General features: G+C 40.5%; 1 protein-coding gene across 3 annotated transcripts; it reads right to left on the bottom strand.

The window, feature by feature from the left end:
- Window positions 1-4115: 4115 nt before the first annotated feature.
- Window positions 4116-21927, bottom strand: slc26a2 (solute carrier family 26 member 2). Of its 3 annotated transcripts, none has more exons than XM_067996398.1 (3): window positions 21791-21927; window positions 12106-12732; window positions 4116-6282 (listed from the first exon to the last, which is right to left on the bottom strand). In XM_067996398.1, the coding sequence occupies exons 2-3, from the start codon at window positions 12718-12720 to the stop codon at window positions 4753-4755; spliced, it is 2145 nt and encodes a 714-aa protein (XP_067852499.1). In that variant the 5' UTR covers window positions 12721-12732; window positions 21791-21927; the 3' UTR covers window positions 4116-4752. The 3 variants fall into 3 exon arrangements, with proteins under 3 accessions (XP_067852499.1, XP_067852501.1, XP_067852500.1); XM_067996400.1 differs by lacking the exon at window positions 21791-21927 and adding an exon at window positions 21547-21623; XM_067996399.1 differs by lacking the exon at window positions 21791-21927 and adding an exon at window positions 13790-13877.
- Between the last annotated feature and the right edge of the window lie 576 nt (window positions 21928-22503).

Below are 22503 nucleotides of genomic sequence, written 5' to 3'. Positions count from 1 at the left end.
AAGACCCTCCTTGAAACCTACATCTTTGACCAAGCTTTTGATCACCTGTCCTAATGTCTCCTTCTTTGGCTTGGTGTCAATTTTTGTTGTTGTTATCTGATTACAATCCTGTGAAGTGCCTTAGGATGTTTTACCATGTTAACAGGCATGATATGAATGCAAGTTGTTGTTGTTGTTCAATAGTAAATTATCAACTACAGTATTTCCTCATTTGGTGGTAGTCACCACATAGTTCATTCAAAATTGACTGCAGATGAAAATTAATGATGGACACAGGTTTGCACTACACAATGGGTAAAATACTGTGTGCAAAGCAGCCCTTTCATTTAATTACTTTATGCTTGCAGTAAAATATACTGCAAGCATGGCTCAGTACTTTTTTTTTCAGAATCCTTTACGAATTTGGAGTTTTTCCACAGTGCATTTCTACAGTCTATAGTGTAATATTCTTATGGTGCAGGCAATCTAAATTATATGAAGTACTGCATTACTTAGGAGTTCTTGAACTTAATTGAATCACAGATAGAAAAAGCAGCTCCATTTCTCTGCTTACTCCACAATCACGTTTAAGTGTTGAAGCTCAAACCTTGGATATCCACGTACGATGAGCTCCCCGAGTCCTAAATGGGGTTGCTAAATAACCTCCACATAGGAGCAGAGACAAGCTGCTTGCTAAGTGGATAGTGTAGATTTAACTATTTAATATTCAGAATCAAACTAAGGCCTTAATCACAGTAGTCTTACTGGTTTATGAGGAGAAAAATATATGGAGTCTTGTGATGATGGACATCATGGGGGAACAGAAAGAGAAAAAAAAAGAATCAGTAGGGGGAAATCTATTCTGCCTTGAAATGCATACCTCTGACCAGCTGTAAAGATGTCCACAATTTCGACTGTTCCAGTCTCCCATCTCTCTGAAGGAGAAAAGTCAAATCAGGAGGCGTTAGAGAAAAACTGTCAAAAAAGTAAACAACAAAAGTGGCAGCTAACTACTTGCTGTGCTCGCTGACCTACATTGGCTCCCAGTCTGGCAATGCCTCGATTTTAAAATTCTCTTTGTTTTCAAATCCCCCCATGACCTCACCCCTCCCCATCTCTGTAACCTCCTCCAGCCCTACAACCCTCTGAAATCTCTGCACTCCTCCAATTCTGGCCTCTTGCACATTCCACGATTTTCAGCGCTCCATCATTGATGGCCATGCCTTCAGCTGCCTAAATCCTGGAACTCCCTCCCTAAACTTCACCAGCTCTCTCTCTCCTCCTTTAAAAACACTCCTTAAAACCTACCTCTTTGACCAAGCTTTTGCTCACCTGTCCTTACATGGCTCAGTGTCAAATGTTGTTTGATAACACTCCTGTGAAGCATCTTGGGACGTTTTACTATGTTAAAGCCACTATATAAATGCAAGTTGTTTTTTTTCATGATATTACAAATCTGAAACTGGAAGTTTTCACAAGGTATATTGCACTTGTAACTGAGAAATCTGCAAAAAGAATTTAAACTCAGTGAAAGATAATATGGAGTTAAATGTTTATGATCAATGTGGTAAATGTATACAAATTTATGCTATAATAAAAATTGTTATTCATTTATGCTACAAGGTCATATTGCATAATTAAAAGTACTAAAATTCACAGTCACAACAGGTTACTTTATTTGTGATGGTCACTTCTTTTCAAAAAGGCTTATCTTTGTTAAAAAAATATTAAAAATACAAGATGGAAACAAAAACTGGATTGAAACTGTAAAACAGTACAAGTTGATATTTTGTTTTGTCCACTTCTGTCAAACAACTTGAACTTAAATCACTTAAAAAGCTAAAATAGATTCTACAATCAAAATGGATGGACTACTTCGAAACAGCAAATACCCTCAATTTGTCAGTGCTTTACTTTAACATGAGGTCTTTACATTCAATTGTATTTACTAAAAGTATCAATATTTCTTAACTATCTTCACAAATCCAATTAATGATTCTTATCTAGAACTTTGTAGAAAAGGCAAAGGGAGGAATTCATTTTTTTTTTTAAATACACACACACACACACACACACACACACACACAATTCCAATAAAACATTATGATTTTACAGGCCTTATGCTTGTAAAGCATTTTGTGCACATTTTCAACTGTCATGAGCACACTGTTATAATTATTATAAGATACTGCATCTGGACTCTCATCTCATCATCCAATAGAAATTAAACAGCAATGCAAATCATCATGGTCTCTATATTTTCATAATTTGCAATACCATCAAGGTTTTCTACTCGACCTAAAGATGTACATTTCATCTATTTGCATAAACACCTTACAATGAGTTTATATACTGTATACTAGCATTTTGAGTCTATATAGATGAATTATCTTGAGCAATGGATCAGAGTAAATACTCTTGTGCAATCAATGCCACTCTGTTTGACTGATTGACCAGCTTGGCTACCTGGCACTTCCATATTGCTCTTCAATGAAAATGTTTAAATGCATTTAGTAAGCAGCTTAATAATCCTTCATAAAACCTATAATTTAGTGCAGAATTAATCATTGTTTAAGGTGCATTGTATAAGGACTACTTCAATTGCAATTTGAACTACAGCTTCCCATTGTTAGTAGGTTTATACAAATCATGAAAAAAAAGTTTAAAGCAGATTTTTAAACTAAGAACCCAACAGAAATAAGAGGAAAATGAAAACTTACAATTGAAACAAAATGTTGTGATGTTTCTAAAATTTTCTAAAATGTACAATAAATAATTTACATGTCAGATATCACAGTGACTAGCAATACACAAATCTCTAAGTTGACCTGGAGGAATTGGCTGGTTGGTAATAAAGGACTAAGCGTTTAATGATAGATATATTGCTAGTGCTATGATCTTGATAGAACTGATTTGCTACTGTACTTAATTTAAATTTCAGGTTTTTATTTCTACGAAGTTGACTTTCACTATATTATAATGGGCTTCCAAAGTTTAAAGATGCAAGTCCTTCTTGGTTTCATTTTTTCAAACAGTAGAAATTGCCAGTGTAGTCATTCTACTGGTTAGATTAGTAAAACTGGTTCTAGTTGCTAAAGCACCACGGTGTATTACTAAGCCACACAGACCAGAAGGTGCCATGTTTGATTCCTGGACTATGGCAAGTTATTGGATCTCAGCAAGCATAATAGTTTGGCTTTAGCATTCGTAGACTAGGGAGGGGATGTAAAATCAAATCAGTCAGGGTCCCCTCACTTGATTGCTCTACAGCATGTGTGAATATCAAAGGGGAACATGATCTGGCTCAGCTTTGATCTGCTCCATAGTTGAATAGCAAGTTGATACTCAGGCTTCACACATGGGCAAGAGGATGGGCAAGACTCAGCATTTTTTTTTGGTTGGGGGGGGTGGGGGGGTGTGGGTGAATGTGAAGAGAACAGAAGAGAAATGTGGAAGAAAAAACCTCAATATATTACAAATTACATATTCTAATACATTTCTAATTTAACAATTTTAAATGGGATCAATTACCTCCATGTGGCTGCTGTCTTTGATCAGCACAGAGACTCCAAAGCATATGTTTCTTTGTCTTAGGCAGCTTGACCCTAATTTCCCAGTTGTTGCATGGTATGTAGATGTATTGGGCTCAATTTTAAAACAGAGCCGGGAAGGGGGCGGGGGGCCAAATTGGGACTGGGAAACCCATTAGTACGGGTTTCCTGGACATCCTTACGATTTTGACGTAAGGGCGTCTTTTTTTTTTGTCAGTTTCCCGTCCAACTGACTGGCTGATTGACAGGCTGGTCTCAGACGAACGGGAAACCAGCCAGGGAGAGGATGTCTTCAGATAAGTCTTTGTGTGCGGGGGGTGGGGGGGCGCATTCCTGCTCCTCCTCCTCATGAGGCGTAAAACAAAAAGGCCCAGGAATCTCAGCCTCCCGGAACTGAAATTGGGAATTGGAGAAAAATGGAGGCCTGAAGCCTCCTTAAAAAGGTTTTAAGGCCCGCCCCGCCCCCGGGAGCAGGTTGGTCGCCCGCCCCTTTTCCTGCCCTGGTGAAAACTGGAAATGGGTGGGTTGGGGGTGGGTCTGAAATGGTGGCAATTTTTAATGTCCCCCCCCTGCCCCCAACCCACCCATTTTTTACTTTGAAGATTGAGCCCATTATGTTTGCTACTGCACCTAGATATAGCGTATAATCAGTAAAACCAAGTAAAATTGAAACTAAATATTCCATCCTCAAATAAAACATTTCCAGTAAAATAAAGCCAAAAGCACATTTTCAGTTAAAAGGTAAAATACAATTTAATCAGCTCCATCTTTAACCGGCTATGAAAGGCAGATCTAGTGATTGCATGAAGGAATTTTTTTTTGTAAAACATCTTTTGCAAAACCCATTTCTCAACTAAGTAGCCTCCAGAAAAATGTTTATAAAAATTTGTTCAAAATTAAACTTCTCCCACACTAAGTGTTTAAGAACCAGGAGCATCTTTCATTAAAAAATGAAATCCAAGTGAAGTTAATTTAAACAAATACTATTAATGATGATGCTTATAAATCTCTACAAGTTCTAAATTCCATCTCATAATAAACACCATGATTAGAAATGTACAGAAACACATTTATGTATAAAAGCATAAAACAAATGCATAAAAAATTAGTTGAGTTAAAATGGAGAAATTATTTCAGACTACTTTGAAACAACACATTCAAGTTTCTCAAGCTGATGCTGTAGCAGTTTTCTTGTATTTTGTCCCAGGGTCACAGTTGAACATTAACACAGGCTGTTTGCTTCATAGTCACCATTCTTTTGGTGTACGTTTGAAGCAAACATGACGGCATCATGAACACTGTAAAATACCAATGTGTTGATGTTACCATTTTCAAAATAGCTTCCTTTGCGAAGACTATCAATTACAGAGGCATTGCAGCTTGAGAGGAGAATCGGGATTCCAATCTGTCTGTAATCTTTAAAGACTTCCTTCACTGTAGCTATACCTACAGTGTCCAAGAATTGAATAACTGAGCAATCAATGATAACAGTATGGAATTCAAACTGCTGCTGCGACAGCTGCAGTGTAACCTCAGTCTTATTGGAAGCACAAGAATTTGCAATAACTTTGTGTTTCATTTCCTGATTTATTTTCCTTCCTGCTTTTCTCTTTGCTACTATTACTAGGGTGGGGTTAACTCCTGTCTGTTTATAAAGGGCTGCCTTGAAGATCTCTTTGTTTGCATAGTACAACGGAGCCTCAAATCTAAATATTTTGATACCAGGTAAATTTTTAAGATTTTTATATCTTCCCAAGTCTTCATAGATTTCTGTCCCCTCCAAATGGCCAAGCATAGTGGCTCTTGGCACTTGTGTTCGCACGATGACACAGATCACAGAAAAGCTAACCCCAATCAATAGTCCTAACTCTGTGCTGACGAAGGCTGACGATATCATTGTAACAAACCATATGGCAGTGTCCACCTTGCTCACCTTCCACATTTTAGGCAAGTCAATAAATTTTCTTAAAGCGCCCCTGAGATTTACAATAGTTACGACACCCAAGACGCATTTCTGAAGCGAGTGGAAAAGAGGTGCAATCACAAGTAGGACAAGGAGGAGCACTAAAGCAGTCACTATACTTGATAATTGTGTCTTGCAACCAGTGGACTCTTTCACAAGAGTTTTTGCGAGGGCTGCGCTGGTTGTAAAGCAATGAAAAAATGCCGGCAGAATGTTACAGAAACCAATGGCAAACATTTCTTGATTGGCTCTCACTGTATATCCATGTTTCTTGGCAAACATTTCTGAGAGAGAAACTGTAATTGCAAAACCAATGATAGCAATTGGAAGGGCATCAGTAGCAATTCGAGATATTATGGTCCAGTCTGGAGGGGTGGGAACCATAAATCCAGTGGGAATGTTTCCAGCAACAGTAGAATTAAACTTTGCATTCAAACGTCCATAATGCGAGACCAAAGTAGCAACAACTACAACCAGAAGCTCGCCAGGAATTGGTGCTTTCAACTTGGATTTATAACATTCATTTATTTCTTTTAAAGGCACTAGAACCAGAAGGCACAAAATGCTGGTTACAAGATCACAGATATTAGTATTATGGATATTTTTAAAGATGTACACCCAGGTTTTCACAAGTGAACCAGGACCATGGGCACGTGGGATACTGATCCCAAGAAGGTACTTAACTTGTGAGGTGAGTATAGTAAACGAAGCTCCAGTGGCAAATCCACTAAGTAACGAATCAGACAGGTACACCGATATAAAGCCCACTTGGAAGATGCCCATGGCCACCTGCAAACAGTTTCAAAAAACAATTGTAAATAATACAAAAGTCGTAGAGATTGAAAAAGGTGTGGGTTTCTACATTCTCACAATGGTTGACGTTCAAACACCTTCATTTGCACACATTACGTACTCTAAGAGTCTAAATGTAACACTGTTGAATTAAATAATTAAGTGTCATATTTTGTTAAAACCTCCTTATTGAAGTGTATAAACAAAGAAAAAAATAACCCAGATGCTGGAAATGAAACAAAAACAGAAAATGCTGCAAGTGTCCAGAGCTCAGTTAGCATCTGTGGAAAGAACAGACAAATTGATATTTCAGGTGTGGACCCTTCAGCAGAACATATTGAAGCGTACTGGTCTTCTATATGGGGCCAAGGAAATGTGACCTTCGTTAAACAATAATGTATTAAAATTTCCCTGAAACAAGGAATTGAGACTATAATTAGGACTACTAGCCAAGCCTTTTATTTGATTGTAAAAGTAAGAATGTAGAGTCCAATCCAAACAGTATTATTGTTGTCCAGCACCAGAACAGTACAATGACAATCACTGCCTGTCCCAAGGCTTCATTGATTGTGATCAGTTTATCCTGAACTGCGTTTTACAGGAATCCCGCAGTCACAAATATGGTCGTACAAAACAATGCCCTGGTGGTATTTTCTCCAAATCCATATGTGGACTTATGAAAAACAATGAGTGGAATTACAGGCAACCAATTTTTTGGGTATCCTACAAATGTCCTTCAGGGAAGGAAATCTGCTGTCCTTACCCCAATCTAGCCTATATGTGACTCCAGTCCTACACCAATGTGGTTGACTCTTAACTGCCTTTTGAAGTGGCCTAGCAAAGCCATAGCAACTAGTGATGAGCAATGAATGTTGGCCTTGCCAGCAATGCAGACATCGTTAAAAGCACACAACTAGAATCATAAATTTAAAACGAACAACCATCGAAACTAAAGATTAAGATTTATGTTCAGATGGAATTCAATGTCAGTAAATGTGAAGTGGTAATTTTGGTTAAAAAAAGTAATACTTATACTTTGAATGGGGGGAGGCTAGGTGATGCGAAAGAGCAGAGGGCTTTGGGAGTTCAGGTTCGTAAGAAATTAAAAGCCGCAGTATAAGCGAACATGGTCATTTAAAAGCTAGCGGAATGCTGGGCTTAATGGTAAGAATATAAAAGTAGAGAATGTTGAATCAATATTAAATCTTGGTAACACCACAGTTGGAGCACTGTGTGCAGTTATGGGCTCCACACTGTAGAAAGGATGTTGAGGCAATAGAGAGGGTATACTGCAGATTCACTAGGATGCTGCCTGGTCTGAGGAAATACAAATACAAAGAAAGCCTCGAAATCTTGAGGCTGTTTTTGTTAGAAAGAGGAGATTACAGTGCAATTTCATAGTGTGTTTAAAATTATGGATGCATGGGACAGAATAGATAGAAACAGACTGTTACCAGTGGTTGAAGGGTCTAGAACAAGGGGGTCATGGATACAAGATTAAATGTAAAAGATTTAAGGGAGAAACTTTTTTTTATACACAGGGGGTTGAGAGACTGTGGAATGCACCACCAAAGTTAGTGATTGAAAAATAGATCATGTCAACTTTTAAAAATAAGTTAGATAGATAAGTGAATGCAAAGGAGATATAGGGATATGGGAACAGAGCAGTCACATGGGATTAAGACTACTGTTCATGTGGAGGATAAAACATCAACATGGACTGGTTGAGCCGAAAGATCTGTTTCAATGTTGTAATTTCAAGGTAATTCTATGATAGGCTAAATGAAGAGTTAGGTCCATACCCTCCCTCTCAACTGCTGAAGGACACTAGGGGCTCCATTTTAGCACCCGCTATCGGGTGCGTTCCTGGCAGGGGGGCTCCGAAAATCGGGGAATCCCGGAGCGGGTCGGGAGCCCAGATCTAACCCGCCCACTTCCGGGTTCCCCACAGACGTGCCGACGTGCGCACGCAGCCCCCGTATGTGGGACTCCCACAGGCAATTAAAGCCAGCGGGGTGCCATTTGACAGTATTTATCTTGGTATTTCAGGTCATTAACAGACCTGATTAAAGGAATATGTGAGGAGGGGTGGGATTTTAGAAACAACTGGGACTGTTTCCCGTACTGGGGGAAAAACTCCCAGTTGAAATGGACGTGTTGCAGCTATCAGCCTATGGCAGCTGCAAAGGTCCATTTGAAAGGTGCGGGGGGGTGGGGGGGAAAAGAGACCCTCACTCATTGCAGGAGGCCACTCTGTCACTTTGGACAAAGTTTGGCCTCCAGCACCCTCCTCCTAACAATCAAATTCACCAACTTGCACACTTACCCCGGGGTCCAGACACATTTACCTACCTTGCGGACTCCCTCAGATGTACATCTTCTGGATGGGGGCCGCCATGGCTGCAGTCATGACCTCCTCGGAGGGCGAACAGCATCACCAGCCTCGCTGGCCAAGCCGTCCACCTCTGACACATGGATCTCCACCACACAGTGCTGTGACACATCCACCTGCACAGCAGCAGGGAGGGCAACTGCAGAGAGAGATGCGTCGCAGAAGGCACTACCCTCGCCACAGGGTCCACAGACCGAGCCTCAGCTTCCTGGACCTCTCTGAGCAGCAGTGCACATGGAGGCTCAGAGTCACTCGACATTTAGTCGTGGACATCTGCAGCATCATTGATGCCGAGCTGCCCCCGGCTGGCCCGAGCACCATCTTCTTACCTGTCGCTGTCAAAGTCACCACTGCCCTCAACAACTTCTCCTCCGCATCCTTCCAGGGTGCCACCGGGGACATTGCCGACGTCTCTCAGTCGTCTGCACGAAAGAGCCCCGCAAATACACCTACACCCACTCTGCAGTGACACAATGGGTGGCATCAGGTGTGGGTCTTCATTGTGATCCTCAGGAAAGGGCATTATTGCACAAACCAGTCAAGATTCGCAAAGACGTGGCAGTAGCGGTGCCAATATAATATGTAATGTAAGTTGCTCAGAAATTCAATACAAGTAAAAACCATGACAAACCCTCAAACACTCTTGTGCATCCCCTTCATGCTCACAACACGTTTGCCTTACGCTTCCTACTGCACATATGTGATGCATGCCCTGCGGCTACAGCACAGGTAGTGGCAGGTTGAGTGAGGCTGACCGTGAAAGAGATGCATGAGAGGGTGAGTATGAGATAGAGCCATGAGATTGTATGAGGATTGGGTTGAGTGGTAGTGGCGGGATGAGTACTGGCGAGGTGAGTAAGTGCAGGTAAGATGAGGATGAGGTTTGAGTGGGTGTGAGGGGTGATGTGACAGAGTAGTGTTGGCAGTGCAGAAGGAGATGTGGGGTGGGGGCGGTGATGTGGCAGATGGAGTGTAGGGAAATGAGTAAGTGTACTCACTTTGGCTGATCTACTTGGGTCATTGGAGCGCCTCCTGCACTGTATGCAGGTGGGCGATATGTTGGTGGTGCAGGTGACCTCCTCTGCCACTTCGAGCCAGGCCTTCCTGGTGGCAGAGGCAGGCCGCTTCCTCCCGCCCGCCAGGGGGAGGATCTCTGTCCTCCCCCTCCTCCTCACCCCATCTAATGATACCTGGAGTGAGGCATCATTAAACTGGGAGCAGCCATCCCCCTGGGCTGCTCCATGCTGTAATTATTCCTATTTGTTGCAGCGTCAGTTAGTGGAGGACTGCCCCTTTAAATAGAGCTCCTCCAGCTGACAGACCTTACTGCGCATGCGCAGCCCGCCTGATGTGCAGCTCAGCATTGGGGAACCCGGAGGACCAGGTAAGTGGATCCAATTAAGCTGCGATCGCGGGCGGGGCAGACTGATTTCGCCGGGCACGTTACCCACGCGCCCAATAGCCCCCCCCCGCCGCAGCCCTGGTAATATCGAGCCCTAGGAATCCCACCAGTGAGCCAAAACCCTAGTTCTTCCAAATCTCAGTTTCCCCCTCCAGTTATGATGCCAGACCAAAAGATCTGCCCATGTTGCCAAATCCCAGTAGCTCCATTCCAGCTGTGAAGCACCAGGATCCTCATCCCTGGGTGATACCAAAGCCCAGGGCCATTTCCCAATGCTACTAAAGCCCAGGGCCATTTCCCAGTGCTACTAAAGCCCAGGGCCATTTCCTAATGCTACCAAAGCCCGGGGCCATTTCTCAATGCTACCAAAAGGGTAGCCACCCCACTGCAGCTAACCACCATTCTCCCTACCCAGCACTAAATACCAGATATCAAATCCAAAATGGTACATTTTGCTGTGCATACTAAGCTTTAAAACTGGTAAGGGATAAACATAAAATACAAAGGAAAAGAACAGATATAAATTAAAAGTTCATTTACAGTTTTCAATAAATAGTGGACAGGACTGCGGGCCATGATGCCAAAAGGGCCAAGAATGCCATGTAATAAAAAGGAAATTTGATTTTTCGAGTCACTAAAGCAGTGGCCCTGATGTTATCGGCTAAGGGCATAAATACCCCTACTGTTATAAAACAGCATATCTGCTGACTCAATGCAAGTAACAACACAGGAGATCTGCTTACGTATAAGTAAAAAGTTCATTATAAGAACATAAGAAATTGGAGCGGGAGTAGGCCAAACGGCTCCTTGAGCCTGCTCAGCCATTCAATAAATTGGTGAGAAGGGAGAAAATAGAATATGGAAGTAAACTAGCAAGAAATATAAAAACTGATTGTAGGAGCTTCTACAAGTATGTAAAAAGGAAGAGAGTAGCAAAAGTAAACATGGGTCCCATAGAGGCTGAGACAGGAGAAATTATAATGGGGAAAATCAGGAAATGGCAGATGCGGTAAACAAATATTTTGTATCCGTCTTCACAGTAGAAGACACAAAAAGCATACCAAAAATAGTGGGGTACCAAAGGGTAAATGAAAGTGAGGAACTTAAAACAATTAATATCACTTGAGAAGAAGTACTGGACAAACTAATGGGACTAAAAGCCATCAAATCCCCTGACCTGATGGCTTACATCCTAGGGTTCTAAAAGAGATGGCAGCAGAGATAGTTGAAGCATTGGTTATGATCTTCCAAAATTCCAAAAGAAGCATTTTAATCATAATTTTAAAACTAAGTTGGTTTTAAAGCACATTTCACTGTTACACTTTCTTTTCCTATTTAAAAAAAAGTTTGAATTGCCTGATCTTATCTGAAATCGATAGATAACTGGAAGGCGTGCAGCAGCCAAGGTACAGAAGCATGAAGTAATGTAAGCAAATGCTTAAACTTTGAGTGGAATTCAGATATGGCTGTACATAGGTTATTTGTGTCTGCTTTTTGAATCATTCAACACCTGAAATATATCAATTTCAAATTATGTGTGTGTGGGCTAAGAAAAGCAAGCACTACCTCAAGTGTCTCCATTTATCCCCTAAAAACTAGAGAAGTAACCTAAACTACACAAAAATTCAGCTTGAAGTCTAATTTGACTTCTTGTTTACATTAGATTGGGTGAGGGGGGGCGGGAGGAGAGGAGGTAAGTGAAACAGACAATGTTGGACTTCTCGGGGCCTCTCCAGAGTTGGGCCTAGAGGTTTTTACATCTGAATACTTTCATCCTTAGTTTAATCATTTTACTAATATAATGGCCTTGAACTTCCTCCATATTTGCATAACCTAGGTACAAACCAATTATGTGGTTTAAAAGATTGCAGACTTTTGAGCGCAAGTACGCGACCAAGTACAATACGCTGAAATCGCTTCGATCTTTTTTGGTTGCGCCCATGGAAGAAATTCCAGGCCCATAACTTCATCTTTGTATTGTGCATACAGCACACGTTGGTTTAGGGTTTATAAAGGTTGACCTTACCTGATAGACTCCAGCCACGAAAGTCAGCGTTGAGCCAATACGAATGGCAAAGCAGCTTCTGCCACAAACACCTGCAGACTGGTTGAACATTTCTGACTGGGCAGTGCTGTTAGTATCATCAGTGAGGTCAAACCCAGCAAACTGCAGCTCTCGATCCACCACCTGGCCAATCATTAAGCAAAGCACACCAAAGATACCAACTGAGATATGCCTTGATGTTCCCATCAGAAAGTAGATGAGGCAGGCAAAGAATGAGGTATATAGCCCATATATTGGCTCCTGCCCTGCAAGCAACGAATAGGCTATTGACTGAGGGACTAGTAGGATGCCTACAATTAACCCAGACATAACATCTCCCAAAATCCATTCCTTCCATTTGTACTTTGGAAACCATCGTATGACAGGAAAAAAGTCAACAATAAAGTCTTTTGCTTTTGTTGGGGTGCAAGAGCAATGCTTCTTCAACCTTTTCACTGCAATCTTCTTCACATCTAATGGTTTCTTTTCTTGCTCTTCTAAAATAATTGGAGAATATTTCCTTTTCTTTGTGTCAAGAGAGGTTGGGCTACTGGGCACCAATGTGCATTCAGCGTTATTAGCATCTGCAGAGGTCATCCTGCAGGTTGTCTAAACAAAAATATGAAGTTGGTTAGTCTTTGTTACATTCACTGATGAACTGAATCTCAACATATATACTTAGCTAAATGACATCTGTAGTAAAATCCAACATTATTGAAGTACTCTATCAAGATTGGTCAAAATAGCATCACAAGCAATATCATAAGTGGTATTACATAGCTTTGAATCATTTATCAGGAAGGCTTGTTCCTTTCCTGGAATTTCTTTTAGATAGCATTGCTGTATAGAAATATTTTACTTATCTGAACTAGTCTGACTATTCCTGCAACAAAAAAAGGAGCAAATGGATATGTGAATGCGCTACAAAATAAATCTGTAACACTCACCAGGAACAACTACTGTGTTTTGCAATATGCCCTTCAAAGACTTTAAAAGCCAACATAAGTAATGATTTGCATACTAATAGTTAATAATTTGACAGTACATTTTGTAGTTTGCAAATAATGAGCAAAATACATACAAGTAATTTTTTTTCTCTCTGCAAGGATACTTTAAAATATTTAACACTGTAACTATACAGAAGATTGTGAAATTTGAGTAGTAAACATGATAGGTATTCATTGAACAGTAGTAAATACAGTAGATATAAATAGAAACTAATTTGTGGCCTTCTACTAGTAATTGAGCAATATTCACTTAAGTACAATTGAATATGCTGTGCGCAATAGGCCAACCATGTAGCATATAACAGCATTAATCATATCACATACAAAATGCCAATCCCTCCACAAACCAGGCCATCTAACTGCTGCTCTATTTTTACAGAAAGTGCACATAAGCAAGAGTGCTCATGGACAATATGTATATAATCTTTTTAAAGGTTATGAAAAAACACTTCAAGGACAAAGTATATAACCATTTATCTAGAAAATATTACGATCCTTGGGTCATTACCACTATACAGATTACTATCCCAACATAGATGTTACTACTTCCCCTTACCATACCCCTCTCCTCATGAGTCTCAAGAAGACAAATTTTAAAAGTCTTTTTTGAATAATTTAAAAATGTGGTTAAAAAAAGTAAAAAAGTGAAAATGGATTACAGTCAAATCTGCTTTCTTTGCTCTGCGGTTATCCAAACTTTACAACAGAGGACCAATCATCTCCAGCTTGTGATTTCTGTGAGGGAGAGTGGGAAGTGTCTATTTAATCTAGCAGAATTTCACAACAAGGATACAATTCCAGTTTCCTAGCACACACTAGTTAAAGGATATTTAAGCAAAGCCGCATTTCATTCCTGGAGTTGCTGTCTCTTTCGCAACAATGCTCCATTTCGAAAAACAAGTGCAAATTACAGCCAGGTTTCCGAGATGCCAAACATTATCAATGCCCACCATTTCCTGCATTCAAAGATTTTTTTTTTTATTAACTTCAGTTGTACAACAACCAGAAAGAAGCTGAATTATATATACTAAAAGCTATGTGTATAGTGCACACTAAGTGTCATACTGACGTTCCATAACACTTTCCCCATCAGATTTTCCTGATAACGTCCACATTGTTATGAAACAACACATCCTCTGACTCACTGAGATCTGCTAGTATTGAGATTTTTTTTGTAACTCAACATGAGCCACGATAAACCTTTAAAAGGTTATTTCTTTTGTCCAAATTAAACATGTTCCTTCAAATAAAGTTCAAAATGCAACACGTCTTACTGCAGACATAAAGGTGCTTAAGTAATCTAAATGTGATGCACACTATTCTGGGACCAAAGCCAACATCAACTTCAAAAGGTTCATCAAGGACATTTTTTAAATCTACAATCTTTACCAAGTAGCCCACTGGTTTAATTGGTGAAAACTGAACTGGAGTCCTAGATGCTGCTCTTATTCATTTGTTCATGACTGGAGTTTTCTAGTCTTTGCCACATGCCAAGAAGGGGAGCAATTCCTTCACGCATATTTTAAGTATCTTTCACAGTGAACTAAACAAGGTTAACCAAAGAGAGACATATTGAAGTTGTCTATGGAGACATCTACATGCTTAGCTGTGCCAAATCTCCTGGGTGAAGATTAGGGTTAATACCCATCCAGTTCTTGAGTGGGCTGTCCAGAAATTTCTCAAATATGAAGCAGACCAAAAGAATTTCGATTATAGAAATTGTCAGTTCTTATGTGTATTATGTATAAGCATTAGTTGTTATGGTTGCCAATAAATTATAAACAGTAAAGATTCAGGCTAGATGTAGGAGGGAGTTCTTGGAGCAGATTACCTTCTTTACACTTGAGCGTAAATGATTGCCTGGGCAGGGTACAAAGAGGAAAATTGGGTGGGGAGGACTGTATATCTGTACCAAAGCGCACAGATCTTCCATCCATTTATGTTAACAAAACAGAAAAAAAAAATCAGGCTGTAAACATCGCTATTCACTCCGATTTTCCTCTATGCATTCTGCCCAAACACAAAAGATGAAAAACCTGCCCCAAGATCTAAAGTCATAGGCCCACCCTTACCAGAGACCTGCCCCATTTTGGAAAAAATTTGCAATCCTACTTGAATAGCATACACCAAACTTATTTGGAGCTAAAAATCTTTATTTTTGTTTTTTTTAAATTGTCCTTTCAACCTACACTTCAACTTCCCTAACCACTTCTATTCCAATGACTTCATCATCTTGTCAAGCCTAAACTCCCTCATCCAACCTAGTCATCACTCATTGCTTCTCTACACTGGAGGCCTCGATCACTGACAAGGCAATCTCTGGTTCCTTGTCTACTTTATCTTTATCCTCTACCTACAACCCCTTACCCTCCTCCAATCCCTCTATTTTCATCACCCGCCCACTGGGGGGAAAAAAAACCTCTTTAGCTCCCACACAAATTCCCACTCCATCTTGTCCTCCATCTGTCATGACATCTCTGCCACTGTCAACCTACTTAACTACTCCCTTGCCTTGGATAGCCTTGATCCCAGAAAATCAATCTCCCACCCCTTTCTCTCCTCCTGGTGCAACCCTGGTTTACCCTCCCTTAAGTTACACAAGTTTGAGCATACCTAACCACTTCTATTCCAGCTGACAACTGGTCTAGTCATCAATTGCCAGATCTGGCTCAACCAAATCAAGTATTGCACTGTTTCGCTCTCCGTTGCCACTGTTATACTTTTTTCCACCCATGTCAAACCAACTTTTTAAACTCCTTTCCCCCACTCTTACTTCAGACACTAAATGTGGGGAGCACATAGTTTTCTTTGTCTCCAAGGTTGAGGCCACTTCATCCCACCCATTCTCATCCATCTCTCCAGTTTCTTGCCCACCCCCTCATGCTTTCTCGACCCACATGATCCATTTCCTCTTCCCTTGATCCCCTTCCCACTCAACTGCCTTCATGGCCTCCGCACTAGCTAATATAGCCAACTGTACCCTTTCCTCAGGCACTGCCCCTCTCTCTCAAAGTCACTTATCACCCTTCTCCATAAAAAGCTCACCCTTGACCCATTATCCTCTGCAACTACTGCCCCATCTCCAACCTACTTTTCCTCAGATTCTCAAATGTGTTGTTCCATACCAGTTCTGTGCCCATCTCTTCTGAAGCTTCCTGCTTGAATCTCACTAGTTCAGCTTCTGTCCCACTTAAAGCACTGAAAAAACCCTAGCCGGTTAAGAGTGACATCATTTGTGACTGCAACAATGATGTATTAACCCTCCTCAACCTTCCCACAGTGATTGATACAGTTGACCACACCATGCTCCTCCCCTACTGGCCAGTCCACTGGAACTACCCTTTCATGGTTCCATTTACAACGATCTAAACAGAGCCAGTGCTTCTCTAGCAATTGCTTCTCTCTCCTTCCCTGCATCACTACTTCTGAATGCCCTTTCTTGTTGCTGATGGACATGTTGCCCCTTAGCAACATCATCTACAGGCACAGATCAACTTTCATATGTACAGTGATGATACCTAGTTCTACCTCTTCTCTCAACCCCTCAGCTGCTAATCTGGTATCAACTCCTGGATGAGTCACAACTTTCTAAAGCTGATCATCAGGAAGACCAAAGCCATGGTTTTTGACCCTCACCACGAACTCTGCACCCTTACCACTGACTCCTTCACCTGCCAGGCCACATGCTTCAGGCTGAACCAGACCATTTGCATTCTTGATGTCCTATTTGACCCGGGACTGAACTTTAAACTTCACAGCCCATATACATCATTAAGATCGGTGAATTACACTGCTGCAACATTGCCTGCCTCTGCCCCTACCTAAGCCCCTCTGCCGCTGAAACCCTTACACAACCCTTTTAATTTTTTAATAAATGTAAAAAAAAAACTGAATCAATGCCCACTTGTGGAAGATGTTTAACCAGCTGTCATTTGGCCAAGAAATCAGATCTGCATAATTATCAAATTAGAGGCTAATTTAGGGAATGTAATTAAAACTACTGTATGAAAGATTATATGCTTATTGACTTTAGATGATAGGAATTTGACTCAATTGAATGAAATTATTCTGGGGAAAAAGCTCTGATTGAACTGAAACAATTGATTGTTTTACTGTACTCGAGTAACAGAACAGTATAATCTTTTAAGTTATGCCCCATAAAATCCAAACATTGAGACACGTAGAAATAAGGCCATTTTCTGTGCTTAAAATGCAGAGATCTGAAATGCAGGTGACAACTTGGTTCAGTTGGTAGGTAGGACTCTCCTCTGAGTCGGAAACTTGTAGATTCAAGTTCTCATCCAGGATCCGGGAACATAAATCAAGTCTTACACTCTGGTGCAATAACCAGAGTGCTGCATTGTTGGAGAACCTATCCTTTGGACCAAAGCCACATTCTAATGGTTCAGATGGGTGGTAAAGATCTCATGGAACAATTCAAATAATAGCAAAGAGGACACCCAGGGTCCTGACCAACATTTCTCCCTCAATGAACGTCACCATATTCATCTAATTGCTGTTAGTAGGATGCTACTTTGTGTAAAATGGTTGTTCTGTTTGCTTACAAAACGACAGTCAACACATTGTACATGCAGTGCTAAGAGATGGCAGTAATAATGTAAAACATTAACTTAGAAATACTGGCACATGTCCAGAATACCAAATGTTCTTGGCTGGGGATAAAAATCCATCACAGTCCAAGTTATATTTGCTCCTCAAAATACTCAAGCCAAGAACTTTCGGTAATGTTGAATGAATTTTGGACACACACCAGTAAAGTTAACAATAAAAAGAAAGCAAGAAAGACTGACTTGCATTTATATAGTGCCTTTTACAACCTCGGGATATCCCAAAGCACATTACAGCCAATGAAGTACTTTTTTTCTGCGGTGTAGTCACTGTTGTAATGTAGGAATTTACATTGTTACTACAATCTGATGATGTGTTTCGTATATTGGAGATGTTCCTAAATTCTCCCCCTTCGTAACCTAATGATTTAGGTGCCAAATTCAAAGTCATTCTTTTCAGATCAGTTGATCATTTTATATCCAGCTCCAACACTGGTTTCTGCGTAATGCATTTGACCTACTTAATGGGACAGTTTTACATAGGGACATAACATTTTATCAAACTGGCAGCAAGTTATTAAGAAAATCAATGAAAGAAACAACATAGGAATGGACTAATAACCATGAAACAAGTTCAATCTATAAAATGATATATGCAATATTACACAGCACTCAGTAATATATATAAGCAAACACTTTTGAGAGTGACAATTCTGAGATAATGGACTTTAATGTAAAAGAGCCATTGCATTCACAGAATAACTCCAATTTATTAAACTTTTCTTGAATCTTTTATGATGAGTAATAATATGGGCTTGTAATGTTCTTGCTAACTGTACTCTAGTAACGAGATTCACAGATGTCCAGTTACAAACCTTGCTGACATTTTCTATGACCCCAGTTTTTAATATATAAAAAAGAATCTTATATGTAGTGACACTAAGTTGGTAAAGGAATTACAAGCAAAAAAAAACTTTTCTTCACAAATGAAACTACTTAGATTATGGTATAGATCATGTGAAAACTCAAAATTGTACTGACAAAGGCATGGATGAGGGTTTCAATCTTAGTGACAGAGAAGTCCTTAGCTCCTCATACTTGTTGTTGGGAGGCAGGAGACAGGGATTTAAGGAGATGGTCAGTAGTGCAGCAAAGAAGCCATGGTGGGAGGGGGAGGATCTTTACTGTCAAGGATGATCCTGGTGCAGTGAATGGTTTTACCTAATCATAAAGCACTTTACAAGCAGTTAATTATTTTGAAATGCAGTCACTATTGTTATATAGATGAACACAGCAGACAATTTATAAATAGCAAGGACCCAAAAATAATAATGAGATGGATGACCAGTTAATTCTGCTTTTGGTGCTGTTGGTTAAGGGAAGAATGTGGGCCAGAGAATTTTTCCTGCTCTTTAACTTGTGCCGTAAGATCTATACCATACCTGAACCATCAAAACAGGCGGTTTGGAGCCTTGACTTAATTGCTCATTCGACAATGCATTACGCCCTCAATACGCCTAGATTATGTGCTCAAGTCCTGGTATGGGGCTTGAAACCAGTCTTTTGGCCTAGAACCAAGAGTCTACCAGCTGAGCCAAGCGGACACTCATCTTTAGCATCCAGCTACAGGAGGAAAAGTTTAATTGTGGGTTACTTAGGTTTATCAGACATTGTACATCAAAAGGAGCTATCTTACTAACAAGTTCTACAGTCAGTCAGTCTCTAGAACACAAGTAATGCAATTACAAATCATCTAACTGACTGAAATTATCAAAACTATGGCAGTTGTATATATTATACACAATAACAGTTGACTATAAATCATCACAAGGCTGTAATATATTCTTGGAACTGTGAATAGTTATGGTGTTGTTGCAGTCTCAGTCAATTCATTCTGTAGAAGGTTGAAATGCTACTTTAATTTACTTCATACCATAAAATAATGCTCTAACTGTATTACAGAACCCATTTAAGAAGCAACAAACCTAACAGCCTTGGTTCCCAGTACTGTGGATGCAGCCCCATTTATATTGCAGGCTGTTTCCATCATATCAGTGGCAACAGACAAACAATTGGACACGCCCAATTGCTTGAAAGTCGCAATTTTGACTATTCTTTGCTCACCAGACCTTCCCTAATGGGTGAAATGTTCCATATGGGGCAGTGCTTGGGAAAGTGCAGACTTCATCCTACTTGCAGCAGTATTATGTTGCCACTCTGGTACTATTGTCTCCAGAGAAGCTGGCAGAAAACACTGCTTCAGATGGGTCCTGCACCCCACGGACACAGAATTATCACCTTGTTAGCTTATGATTGCACTGCTGAATCATGCATCTAAGCATGTCTCTGCTACCTTGTCTTGTGCGATCCAGGCCCACTGTTTGAAAACAATTAATCTAAAAATTAACTCATAACATCTGATCTAAAGTTTGGACTGTGAAAATCCCAAAATGTTAGCAAATGGTTCACAATGTGTAGGATAGAATTATAACCACATTTGTGAATTAGCAACAGTTGTGCAAAGCAAACTTACAGTAAACACCAAGTGACATGACAACGTAAATATTGAGATTATATCCTTTGATGTCCCATCAGTCTTCCCAAACACGTGCAACTAAAGAAAGTTAAAGACTGTAGTTATTTGATTAAGATGTACTATTACAAGCAAATCAGGATTGAAATATTCTATACACTAATCAGGTGCTTCAAAAGTCTCCCCCCCCCCCCCCCCCCAAATCCCAATAGACACTACTGGTCTAGTCTGGTTTTATCTAACTATGATCAGTTGTCCTTTACAGTATTACACAACAGTTGCTTTAACGGCATAAGTTTATGTTCTTCTGCTCTACATACAGGCTAGAGATGTTAAAGGGGCATTACCAGGTCTGAAAGCAAAAGGTGATTATTGATATGACATGTCTACCTCGACAGCGTTATTAAAATTTAGCACCATTAAAAACAAAAAAGTTTGCATTAAATAAAATGTATGGAATACAAACATCTATCGACAACATAGCAGACTTTCAAGCGCGGGCGATTTCTAGCTGTTCCAGGAATTTACAACTCCTGGAGTTGTACAACATCAACAAGAGCCAATTTAACTACCATTATTTGCAATGTATAGTACATACTGTAGGGCGCTATTCTCCTTGTCCAATAAGCATTCAGTTCAAACCAGACTCCTATAATACGGATCTAGTTAAAAATCCTTGCTTATACAAACTTATAGTTCCACCCTATGGAAGATCAGCAATTGCATTATATCCTTTAAAAACTAAGCACCATTTGGGCTGCTAATCCACAACGTTTCTATTTACTCAAGAATGCATGCGACGACAAAACTGCATTAACTTCAGCAATTAATTTGTTGAAAGAGTAGTACAGCATATAGATACAGCACTCTGCCAGTTACTAAAGTTCTCAATCGAGAAGGGCCATAATTTGCAAAACTCGTTTCTACTGATTTACAAAGGAAACGCCGACGGGTCATCGACCTGAAACATTAACTCTGTTTCTCTCTCCACAGATGCTACCTGACCGGTTGAGGTTTTTTTTCCAGCATTTTTAATGCTGTTTTTATTTCAATTTTAAATACAACCGCAAAGTAACTTTTGATTTCCTTCTCCCCCAGTCAGTTTCAAATTCCCACAAGCGCCCACAAATTTAATTCGGAACTTCCATCCACTTTCTAGTAAAAGAAACCACAAATAAGAACCACGTAAGAGGTCAATTTCAGACATCAAGTATCACTGTCTCGCAGTTTCCCTATATGTTTCAGCCACCTCACAAAAAAAATCTACTGTTAAATGTCACATTACCAAGCAGTGGATTCAAATTTAGGGACATACCGGCAGTCTAAATTGCCTTTATCTTTCAAAAGACAGAAATGACCCTCTGCGAAACAGAAATTGTAGCTAATAATCCACTTTAAAAGCCACAGAGGTGCATTAGATCACATAAAAATAGAAACAATGAAACTTTTGCGTAACAACAACGTGGAAACAGGAGACGCCTCCTAGTACAGCTGAGGCAGTTTCAATACAGCAAACTCACTAAACTGCTCTTTCTTTGCTACAGAATGAACTCACTTACCTACTGACAGGCTCCTGTTAATGCTTAACGGTTAATTGCACTCTCACATAAGCCGCTAAAGTAATATAATAAGACAAACTGTAACAAAACTTCTCCCAGTTACAGAGTGTCATCCGGCGCTTCATTGGCCACGTAACCCGCGCCAGGCAACGTCATTGGCAGAAGCCGGGGACCGAGCGCAGTTCCTGGGATGACGGTGGATCAGGGCCCCGCCCACTTACTGCAGAACCAACCACTGCGCGGACCTGTGTGAGGACCGCCCCATATTGGTCAGGGCCCAGCCCACTTACTGCAGAACCAACCACTGCACGGACCTGTGTGAGGACCGCCCCATATTGGTCAGGGCCCAGCCCACTTACTGCAGAACCAACCACTGCACGGACCTGTGTGAGGACCGCCCCATATTGGTCAGGGCCCCGCCCACTTACTGCAGAACCAACCACTGCGCGGACCTGTGTGAGGACCGCCCCATATTGGTCAGGGCCCCGCCCACTTACTGCCGCTCCAAGCTCTGTGCGGACCGCCCTGATTGGTCAAATTACTGTAAATCCAAACCCTGCTGATGATGGGTGTTATTTTCTTAACTGATTTGTTTTTTTTGGGGAATTCTTTGATATACACACTGTGTATTTTGAAATATTTGAATCCCAACATGTATGCATGTCAGAAACTGTCGCCTGCATTTAACGGCAAAATTGAGAGCTGCCTGACTT

Source organism: Heptranchias perlo, chromosome 14 (genome assembly GCF_035084215.1).
Source record: "Heptranchias perlo isolate sHepPer1 chromosome 14, sHepPer1.hap1, whole genome shotgun sequence".
Classification (NCBI taxonomy): domain Eukaryota; kingdom Metazoa; phylum Chordata; class Chondrichthyes; order Hexanchiformes; family Hexanchidae; genus Heptranchias; species Heptranchias perlo.
This window is presented reverse-complemented; position numbering and strand designations above follow the sequence as displayed.